General features: G+C 51.8%; 5 protein-coding genes across 5 annotated transcripts; 3 read left to right on the plus strand and 2 right to left on the minus strand.

The window, feature by feature from the left end:
- Positions 1-58: 58 nt before the first annotated feature.
- On the minus strand, positions 59-2,090 carry MRS44_014016 (uncharacterized protein; the record flags this gene model as incomplete). Its single annotated transcript, XM_065617452.1, has 3 exons — positions 59-400; positions 1,586-1,672; positions 1,746-2,090. The coding sequence occupies 3 exons, from the start codon at positions 2,088-2,090 to the stop codon at positions 59-61; spliced, it is 774 nt and encodes a 257-aa protein (XP_065473524.1).
- A 1,458-nt stretch (positions 2,091-3,548) lies between these two features.
- Positions 3,549-4,733, plus strand: MRS44_014017 (uncharacterized protein; the record flags this gene model as incomplete). Its single annotated transcript, XM_065617453.1, has 3 exons — positions 3,549-3,613; positions 3,668-3,958; positions 4,016-4,733. 3 exons carry the CDS (start codon positions 3,549-3,551, stop codon positions 4,731-4,733), a joined length of 1,074 nt encoding a protein of 357 aa, XP_065473525.1.
- A 509-nt stretch (positions 4,734-5,242) lies between these two features.
- Positions 5,243-5,847, minus strand: MRS44_014018 (uncharacterized protein; the record flags this gene model as incomplete). The annotated part of the gene is made up of 2 exons (XM_065617454.1): positions 5,243-5,674; positions 5,779-5,847. 2 exons carry the CDS (start codon positions 5,845-5,847, stop codon positions 5,243-5,245), a joined length of 501 nt encoding a protein of 166 aa, XP_065473526.1.
- Positions 5,848-6,758: 911 nt separating this feature from the next.
- On the plus strand, positions 6,759-8,385 carry MRS44_014019 (uncharacterized protein; the record flags this gene model as incomplete). The annotated part of the gene is made up of 3 exons (XM_065617455.1): positions 6,759-6,984; positions 7,722-8,027; positions 8,087-8,385. 3 exons carry the CDS (start codon positions 6,759-6,761, stop codon positions 8,383-8,385), a joined length of 831 nt encoding a protein of 276 aa, XP_065473527.1.
- A 911-nt stretch (positions 8,386-9,296) lies between these two features.
- Positions 9,297-10,040, plus strand: MRS44_014020 (uncharacterized protein; the record flags this gene model as incomplete). Its single annotated transcript, XM_065617456.1, has 4 exons — positions 9,297-9,314; positions 9,369-9,533; positions 9,580-9,761; positions 9,809-10,040. 4 exons carry the CDS (start codon positions 9,297-9,299, stop codon positions 10,038-10,040), a joined length of 597 nt encoding a protein of 198 aa, XP_065473528.1.
- Positions 10,041-10,708: the final 668 nt, after the last annotated feature.

Below are 10,708 nucleotides of genomic sequence, written 5' to 3' on the forward strand. Positions count from 1 at the left end.
TTCCGAAAGACGCGGCAGGCATGGTGGTCGCGAGTCTCAAAACAGTGTGCGATGTGCTTCATCCATCATCACTATCCCCATCTTGGCGCATGTTTAGCTTCGCGCGAGGACCTGCGGAGAATGCAACCAACCACTCGTCTACCACTTTCTCGCCACCACTTCGGAATAAATACCGGCGGAAACCGTCAAGTCTCTCTGGCATGAACACAAGCAGTCTCAAAGAATTTCCTTTTGGCGCCCACCAGCATCGTTCCTCTTCCATACGCACATCCTTCCATCGATCGTTGGCTTCCTCTTCGGACGTACTCCCACCATCGAGATGGACGCATCGCTTGAGCTTAGTATCTTTGCCGTCGCGACGATCATCCCATTGGTAGTTCAAACTCTTTCGGCGATTATCCTGTATGGTCGCAATTTCAAGTCTGTGTCCGAATCCAAGGCGGTGCACCGGAATGGCGTCCAAAGGATGAAGGCCGCTGTTCGAGGACAGATGTGGTTTGGCGCCATTTCAACGCCCATGGCATCCACATTGTTGGTGGTCTCTTGGTTCTATCAAATCGAAGAACTGCAGAAGGTTTTCTGGGGGCTTATTATCCTATAGCTTCGTCTCTATTTCAGGTTTGCCAGACATCACTTCCCTTGCATGCAGAGCAAGAGCTAACTGCCACTTAGATATTTTCCTTGCCAGAGGAAGCCCTTTCAGCCGCCAAAATCCCTCCATGCCAGCAGCTCGTACAGAGAGTTTTGGGATCAAAACAAGTCCAGTGCTTGCAGATCTCCACCGTCCCTCTCATATCCTTTCGTGATTACCACGTTCGTCGCCGTCACTCTACGAATCACACTGCCCGCCTATTGGCCGGCCGCATGGGCCATGTGGATGGCTCTCGGCTGCGTTTTGAGCCTGGCTCGATCTTTTCGTTATTTGAGCATCTTTGACGAGTCGGGCGATCGCTGGAGGGCCTATACGCTGGTCACGGCTGGCTGTATTATTCTTGGCACCTCGAGTTTGGCCCGAGATCAGGCATCTACCAGAGTCGTCATTCTAGGAGCGAACCATGTTGTTTTGGCAATCCATAGAATGTGGACGATGTGCGGCATGGATAGCGTACTGAGAGCTGAACAGGAGTGCAAGAGTTTAAGGCCTGCATCATCGTCGGTTTTCTCGGATGGAAGCTGCAACAAGGGCGAAGTTTGAGCGGCCTCTCATTGCTCGGGCCGAATCCAACAACCCAGCGTTATCAACGAAGGGGTGATGAAGCAGAGCCACGGCACAAATGGGGGAAGGGTCGAAGATGGTCGAAAGTCATGTTCGAAGTAGCTCAGTTCACTGAGGTTGCCTTCCCCAGGTCGTGGACACAAGCACACACCACCTCTTGGGACATCCTCCCAACGGGAACTGCTTTGCGGTCTCCCTCATCCCCAGGACGGCTTATCTCAAGTCATGTCATGCTTAATAAATCGCGCATAAGAAGAGCTTATTTCATATCTAAGAATGTACTGCTGAGTTCATATCTGGTTATCAACAACCAGTTTCGCCGACCACGTTAATGCCAGTCACAGCCCAGCCACTCCCCTCCAATCTCACCTCACTCGTTGGGCCTAGCTGAATCTTTATGTAAAAACTGGAGTTCGATCTGGCTGTCGGCGTATCGGTCGCGTGCTCGCCGGGTATCTAATAGACATTTAAAGTATTATTAGCTCCATTGCTTCTTCATTGTTCGCTAGAAGATAAGGCTGTAGCTTACCGTGATGTTCACAACGATAGTGACTGGTGATTTATTGACCTTGCGTCTCTGTTCGTGCCACTCGTCGCCTTCAGACCTTGCCGAGGAGGAAGGGGTGCAAGGAACGACCCTTGTGGGCGTTGTCGGTTCCTGGCCCGGCTCTGTTGGTGTGGCCGCCTCTATGGACGATCTTGGTGCAGTGGCGGAGGAGGCTGGGCCTGGTCCGGTAACACCCCCAGAAATCGACTCGCGACTTCGACGGATTCTTTGCTTATGTCCTCTTCTCTCCCTCGCTGAGCGGTTCTGAGATCGGAGTTTAAGTTCGTCCTCGTCTAAAAAAGATTGTGTGAAGAGCGGGCTTGACATTCTGAATTTGTGCGCTCAGCAGCTTTGGCGAGTTCTCGGGAGGAATATGATCGAGTGGGATGGGGCGAGTCAAGGCAAAGAGAGATGGACGCATCAGCAGCGTGAAAGGGCTAGGGGAATTCGACCCCTTTTAAAGCCACCACCGTTACCACCAAGCATCCCTGCATCCGTGCCAGAGGATTGAGAGCGTGAAGTTTCAGCGCTGAAGTCCTTCATAAATCTCACAGAGCACGAGGCGATTGTGCCACCTCCAATCATTAGTCTCCTACACCAGCGAAGCCAGGTAGGAGGAAGGATTCGACGGCCCCCGTTGGATGCAGGCCGTTGGTGGGGAGATGCCGGCTGAGCTGATGTCACCAAGCATCGGATTACTCTACGGAGAGCAGCAGGGATATTTCGGCAAGTAGGCTGGGTCGTGTGAACTACCTTGAACGGTGCGTGCGGTTGCGAGTAGAAGCAGAACACAGCTACCCCCCAGAGACCAGGCTACAGATATACCTTGTTCGAACTCCCTACGATGCAAGAGGGCGCTATACAGAACCGGTTTTCAAATCACACTTCAGGGACAGTGAGCAACGAGGCGGATGAGGGAGAAGGATTTCGGGGGCAATGGTCGAGAAAAAGATTCAGGTGCTTCGGCCGTAAGTAGGACTCCACACGTCAGTACAGAGTTGGTCCGTTCTGGTCGTGAATAAGCCTCCCACTTCTCAGCCAATCACGGTGGCACTGCAGTTGGATGTTGGTCCAGCAAGGTGGACTGTTATTGGATCAGCAGAGTTACAATATCTGAGGGCGGAGGAGCACATGTCAAGAGATTTGCGAAGACATCAATTATCGACGGTTATTGGTGTGCAGCATGTGGAGACTTGCGAAGATTTACTGATAGAAATATACCTCCATCGAGTGAACGCTGGAAGAACATCAGTAAACTGCATTAGTTTTCCGCCAGCTGCATATTTCTAGTTTGAGATTCCTGACGGTCTGCCTTTCTACATGACGATGAATGAGAACCATGAGCCTGACTTGGTAATTGAAGAAAAGCTCCCGTAAAACGCCAGGGGTGGCATGCGCAGGAAGGGTGCCGGGTACCAATAATGAACCAATCTAGTACCGTCACAAAGTGCAAGTATCATTACTTCCGGCCGATCTGAAAATGTCGGTTAGAAGTCTTGTTTTTGACGAATGCGTTGGGTCCAAGTCTCGCAGCGATACTTGGCCCTGTCCACTTTAGGTCATGGCTTTGGATTATAGAAGACCCATTGCCGGCTAATACGAGTACCCGGCGGCTTCAATGGGCCATTTTCGATTTCTAATGGCATCACTGAACCGAATATTATATTTCTCTTGAATCCAGATCGCTCACACAATCCAAATGTACCCCTACGCCGTTCGGAAGGGCCGTCTCACCGCCTCTCAGCCCTTACGAAGCGCCTCGCGATCGCTTCTCCTTCCGCCAGCATGAATGCTCACCCTCGAGGTAATGGCCCCCCGAAGTCTATCAAGGCCACAATGAGGGCTCAGCAGTATGTGAGGATGCTTGCCTCTGCTGCGTATCGGTTCTCTAACACTGCCTCCAGATATGACCCGGCTGATCAGAAACTGCATCTTAACAAGGTGGAGATCCCGAAGCCAAATGAGAGCGAGATATTGGTCAAGGTCGTCGGTGCATCACTCTGCCACTCCGACTGCCTAACCTTCGATCCGGACCTCGTCATGAACAAGGAGGTGAAAGTTCCCACTACCATAGGGCATGAAGCAACCGGCATCATCACGGAGGTCGGGAAGCAGGTGAGGCAGTTCGAGAAAGGGGATGCCGTCGGCTTTCTTGCTTCCAGCGGGTGTTTTGAATGTGATGCCTGCACCACGTGGTAAGTGCACGAGGCCTCGGCCGCGGGAGGACGGGTTTATCTAATGGTCGACGATAGGTCAAGCGTTGGATGTCCACAAGGCTTGAAAGCACAAGGGTTTACTTGCGATGGATACTTCCAGGAGTACGTCGTGGTCGATGCCCGCAGTGCCGTAAAACTCCCAGCAAGTCTGGACGTCGCCTCTTCAGCACCCCTTTGTTGTGCAGGCGTCACTGCGTACAACGCGATCAAGCAATGTCAGCTTACGCCCGGAAAATGGTTAGCTGTAATTGGCGCTGGAGGTGTCGGACAAATGGGCATTCAGTACGCCAAAGCCATGGGGCTGAATGTCATCGCTGTTGACATCGATGGAGGCCAGCTGGATGCCGCGAAAATGGCAGGAGCAGACTACACGTTCAATCCAGAACTATGTCCGACTTATGCAGATGACATCAAAATCGTTACAGAACATGGGGTGGATGCTGCTGTCAGCTTTGCGCCTTCCGAGAAAGCTTATGACGATATGCCCGGCATGATCAGATGGGGTGGCCTCCTGATGGTAGTGGGGGTTGTCGATGGGCCTCTGACGATCGAACCGTTGGACATCATCTTCAAACGATACGTCATAAAAACAGCGTGCAACGGAACTGTCAGAACTCTAGAAGAGTGCATTAGCTTCAGCGCTGAGCATAGCATCAAGCCCTTTGTGGAGTTCATCGGGCTGGAAGATCTTCCGCAGGCAATAGAGATGATGGAAGCCGGCAAGCTTCGAAAGCGCGTCTGTGTCAAATTTTAGGCCAGCGCTCCTTCCACAGCGCAAGATTCGGCGTCAAATATAATATACTCAACCGTTATGGATTGGCTACGTTGGGAAAAGGGACTCATGTGGTGTCCACTAGTGAAGTATGGGATATGTAGAATACAATCGGACGAGGCACGAAGGGGCTTGTTAAACACACACTGTGGCTATCACTCTCTCATAGTCATCAATGTACCGTGCCCTAGGCAATTCCCACGGCTCCCCCTCCTGAAAACAAATGTCCTGCGAGCATTGTTCCCGGCCAGAGAACCCCGCGCCCGTCACCAAGATGTGATCCCGACCAAGTCGACCCCGAATCATCAACTCAAATCCCCGCCGACTGACCCCTCCCTTCCATCAGCTAGCGGGAAGCTATTCGTCGTTCCATACATTCTAGTATTGCCTCTTCCACTCTCGTATTGGCCACACAAGGGCGAGGCGTGGAGTTCGTCTCTCAAAACGCTCTATTTAACGTTGCACCATCCTCAGATGCCTTATAGTAACATCTACACGTACACCCAGTCTTGTTCCAGAACATGCCGACACGTGTTCATGAGTTGAACAACCTCTGTAGACACCAATTTCTGATCTCTGATCAGCTTCGACCGAGACATTGCTTTATGCATTTGCTCCGGGTCAGCCTCCTCCATTGAACCGGTCCCCTCAATGTCGACGATAGCGCCGTATATCACATGATTCTCTCGGGCGGAGTATTGCAGGTCGAAGCGGCGCTGAAAACGATCCTGTTCGCCGCCCAGCTCCTCGAGGAGGCCGCGCGCGAGGGCGACTATATGATGGGCCTGAGCGTAATCAAAAGATCCTGGCTCTAAGTGTCCTTCGACTTGCATGAAGGGCGCCAGTAAGGAAGCCTCATCCCGCGCCAGCAGTTCAGATGCTGCGGCCCCGTCGTAATGTCCAAGCAGGCTCAGGCCCAGAATCTGCAAGCATAAACAGAATTTCACCCGGGTGAGTTCATCGGCCTTCTGCAAGCAGGCTCAGCATCGGCTTTTATACTTGTTATCGGCTTGAAATATCGTCATACCTGAAGGCTACGTCCTAGCATCATCCACTCGAACAGTGTTTCGTTTGCAAGTGCTTGATCGGAAGGCATGTCGCCTGTACCTGGGCCAGCGCCTTCCATGCTTTGGACCGCTCTGAAGATTCCGAACGTCTCGCGGTGATGGTGCAGACCAACACTCGACCTCCTAGCTTGCGGACTGATAGATATGTGCGACTGGAAGAACCCGACTCGTGGCTGGATGATCCCGTAACTACGCTCTAGGACGTTGGCTTGGCGAGGGATGAAGAATTTTCAGACAGTCTTAATTTTTCCAGAAACCATGACAGCTTTTCTAGGAGGTTGGCTCTTCACAGCCAAGAGAAACCCTCTGCCCCCCCACTCGGGCCAAGATTGAGGACATCCGTCTCCGCTTCCAGCCATTTGAGGACTCGGACGTTTAAACTCAAGGCCACCGGACACGTTTGAGCCTTTCGAGTTACCGGTACATTTAGATGCCACTAAAATCTAACGGCTTGGTTCCCACTTCCACGCCGTCGCTTTTGGACTCAATTCGACGGGGTTCGCAAATAGAGAACAGTAGATATCCATCGCGTGCAGTGCCTTTAATCTCCTCACTCTCCCCGTTCCCTGTTTTTCCCTTGCAGTTGCTTGATTACTCCGAGTGCCCTTCCTACCAGCGGCGAGATCTCCATCGACGCTTAAACCAAAGCCCGTCATCGACACATCCCTTCCGCGTTGTCATCGAGAGCGACTTGAAGAACCAATGAACGACCACGGCGAATCGCATAATCGCGATGGCCAGACTTCAGAGGCCAAAATACGGTTCAAATATGTTATAATATGTTATAATATCGTCGCGTTCACCCACTCTTGTCGGCAGATCTTGGAATCCGGAACAACACTTCACCGATACCCCCCTCACAAACTTTATGCATGCGACCCAACTCAGCCATGTTGGCGCATCAGGGCTACTCCTGAGACTACATGCGCCAGGGCTCTCGATGGAAGAGACAGCTTTCGACAATGAAGACTTTGCCGAGGTGAAGATGGCATTCAACCGGGCCATTGGAGAGTTGAAGAAGCGACTAGCCCCGAACAAGGTTGCGAGGGTTATGATGCAGATAGAGCCTCTATATTTGACCCCTCAGCAGAAGCCTCTATGGATATTCGAGACGGACCAGACTTGCGAAGCACCGCGCATGAATACAGAAGCGCGGAGGCGTAACAGTGTGTAGGCGGTCCAGCCATCCCCTTAGGGGGCTCTGGCTTCCTCGGAACCCTCCCTTCTTGCTGGACATGGGCTTATCTGGTTTACATCCCCCACGTTCAGTTCCGGTGTTTTCCGGCTTGTATTTTTGCCGCGCAAGGACGGGAGATGTGGAGGCAAGGACGAAGTCCACGGGCTCCTTCCTCTCCGAACAGCAACCCCCCTCCACGAGGACAGCGCCCTGCGTCCGTTGACATGTGCCATTGTATCACAAGCGGCAGCAAAATCAGGTGTTTGACACGGACATGTGACCAATCAAATCAGCATGAGGAAACCAGTTGTTCAAGGTAGGTGCCCCCTGGGGGTAACCGCATGTCATCAAGTCCTCAACCCCTTTTTCACACCCTTCATACCATTAAAAGCCACTGCCTCCATGATCATCAATCAAGCCGCTCTATTCTTCTCTCATAACCCTGGGTCTACCGACTGGACAGAAACTCTTCTCTTGCCTTACGTGGCGAATTTGGTTTAAAAAGATATTCGCGGCGTTCAACATAGGTTCGACGTCAAAACGTTCTCGTATCCAGTCGCTCATTCCCAAGACTTTCCTCACATCCTGCCATGTCACACCTCCAGGATACCACACAGGGTCTATTTCCATCACTCCAGCCTAGGGAGCAATTATCACCAGACCAAATGCATCCGATGACAATGTATTATGGAAGTTTCCTGTCTGGCCCAAACTACTGCCAACCAGAAAATATTGACCCAAGCCTCACCCTTCTTTCTACAACATCGAGGGTGTTCGAGGGGGCACAAGAGACCACTCTCTCTTGCGTGAGCGAGGCGCCGCACTTGGCGGCTGATACACCAGATATGTTCACGGAAAGCTGGGTATTCGGCCCTCGGGAGTACACCTGTGAAGGCTGCCCTCTGCAGCATAGTTCAAGGTCTGTGGCCCCTCTTCCTTCGCAGGTCGACCAAGAGACTACCATGCCTGTCCCCGACCAAGCACTTGCCGTCTGTCACATACGCCCAGAACAACAGCAATGCCAATATGGCGGTACTCGTCTGGCCAGTGAAACCGGGCACAACCAGGGCATCACTGATATTATGAACCAGCAACGGGGTTCTACCGGTCAATTGCCGATTTCCCTAGCGACTGGCCAGAGGGAGATGCACCAACTATCATGATGCCGTGGGACCCTTCTTTCATTTTCTATGGTGAAATTCTGGCAGAACCATTCGAGCAGGGACACTTCAACTATAGAGAGCTGCTGTCCGATGCACCAGACGGCGAAGTTCTCCGTGTTCCTGATGACTGGGAGATGGCCTACGCCACGGGAGAAGAGAACGTGAATCATACAATACTTTTTGGGGCTTGCGAGAGAACGACAAGACCATCTGCGAGGAGAGTGTAGCTTTATCAGGGAAAGGGATGCCTGCTGTACGGAATCGAGGCGCGATCACAACGGTTCAGGGACATTCCTTACAGATTGCAATAGAATGCAAGCCGAGAAGAGGGAGGGGAATCCTTTCGAGAGAGGTGATGCCTGTTTTGAAATTTGGAAGCTGGTTTCAGAAAGGCCCAAGACAGCGACTAGGGCGAAGAGAGTATGTAGTGGTTTCTAGTGGCTGGACAATAAATTTATTCTAGCATCATATTGTCAATGAACGTAAAGGATCATGTTGGCCAGGAGGCGGGATTCTGCTTCTAAAAACCATGGTAATCTACATTTTGGGAAGAGAATACTGTAATGAGTTGCAGCCACAGACACAGAGAGGCGGGCGGATAGAATACCATTCTTCCCAGGGCCACACGCCACCACGACGACGACGGTCGGTCGGTCTGTTTGGGCAGTTATTTGATGAGAAAGCCTCCAAGCTTTGCGCCAAGTCCGTTTCATAGGCGTAACGACAGAATTCTCGGAAAACATGTATCGTCAATCATGGCAGCCTGTATTGGCCCTCGCTTGTTTCGACGAAGCAAAGGGGGGAAGCGGACAAAAGCCGCGGCATGCTTATCGCCTCAACCAGCAGTATATGAGTGGGCTTTGGCATTCCCTGATGTCTTGCACTTGCGAATGCCACTTTCAAGTTGCTATTGCGCGATCTTCTTCTCGGCCGGCAGCCGCATCAACCTGACTTTGCAGGACACCGGTTGCGCATCACGCCGCACACACGCTCGAGGGACCTGAGACTTTTCTTTTGTGTGTGTATATGTTTCTTTGTATATTTTTCTTTCTATCTGGACAGACTGTCTTAAAGAAATCTGGACCTGTGTAACTCGCCAAGCCACGGGTGTCATCCATACAGGAGTTCAACATCCATCATGGCTGGATGCCATAGGGTAAGTAGCATTGCCGCTGGCTGCGTTCTTGCGATACGTCTCGTACTTAGCTAGGTCACCGCTTGGATGAATGATTCTAATGCGACTCTCCAGTTTCCTACACTGCTCGACGAAGCTTCGACGTGGTACCTGCCGGACCCCGAAGACAACTATTGTCGCTTCACAGGCGGGAAGAGCTTCGAGGACTTTGAAAAGCTCCCCGAGCACGAACGCCGTAGTGTATTCCGCAGCCTACTTAGCTGAGAAGACGCCTATTTTAATACAGGAGCCTATTGCCTGGACCAGTCATGAGAGCATTGACTTGTTCTTGCTTCTGAAGAATGAGGCTCGAGACAACGAGGCTGGACAGCGTCTGCTGCAGGAGGCTCGGCAAGTGTTCTACGAAGAAAATTCCTTCATAGTCCTCTGGAGCGACTTGGATCGCTTTTTCGACGATCTACTTGGCCGGTGGACCGACGCCACTCCGGTCAAGTCGCTGGTGCGAAAAATCACAGTCAGGATCGAAAGGCACGAGTGTGGATGTGGAAACCTTGGGGACTATCTGCAGCGCACCCGCCACTTTGCCAGTCGAATCTGGAAAGCATCACATTCGAGTGGTGGGATTCTTGGAAGCATTGGGAAGCGAACAATATCGAGGAGGAATCGGTTGGAGATGGCACAGATGACGACGAGTCGGGCAGAACCCTGAAGGAGTCGTCCTCAATTGGCAGTGTCTGGGAGTTCTGATGAGGGTAAGGCCTAGGACGGGTGTCAATATTTGTTTTATTTTAAGATGGATCATTGGTGGCATTTTCGGCGATTTCATTTTGCCGGTAACGGGTGAGCAGGCGCCAGTCAATACGTGCGTAGCCTTTATGGCGCCCCCTTCATGCTGGCTTGAGGAATCCACGGCGAAAATCGATCACAAGTGGCGGTGGTTCAGGGGCATGAGCAACTTGGGCCCGGTTTTGCCACTTTCAAGCCAGCATGGAAATGGCCAGATTCGTTCGCGCAGTATCGAAAGGACCCCGGAGGTGGTTTAGGAGAAACGAGAGCCCCGCAAATTATTGATGTGGGGTGTCGGGATCTTAGATTAAAAGCCGTCCTTCAGGGGCAGCTAACGAACGGGAACCCCACAAATACACTATCTAGTTACTTATGGACCGAAACACGTCTTTGCTATTACTAGGTTTTTCGGGGTTTCGCACTTACTCTGGAAAGCATCCGGGTCATTAACTTTTGTTCATCATCTTCCATTCGCTCATTCCACGCTCCGCGACACTTGCGTCGACTCGAGTAGCGGGCTCCTTTGCAACGTACTTCAAATGGCGAAAGTTACGGAAGAAGAGTACCATTTTAGGGTCGTTCAATGCAACGAGCCCCTGCCCTCAAAGCGCAAGCGAAAGACACGAAGG

This window comes from Fusarium solani (assembly GCF_023522795.1).
Source record: "Fusarium solani strain SB1 chromosome Unknown bctg00000009, whole genome shotgun sequence".
In the NCBI taxonomy this organism is placed as follows: domain Eukaryota; kingdom Fungi; phylum Ascomycota; class Sordariomycetes; order Hypocreales; family Nectriaceae; genus Fusarium; species Fusarium solani.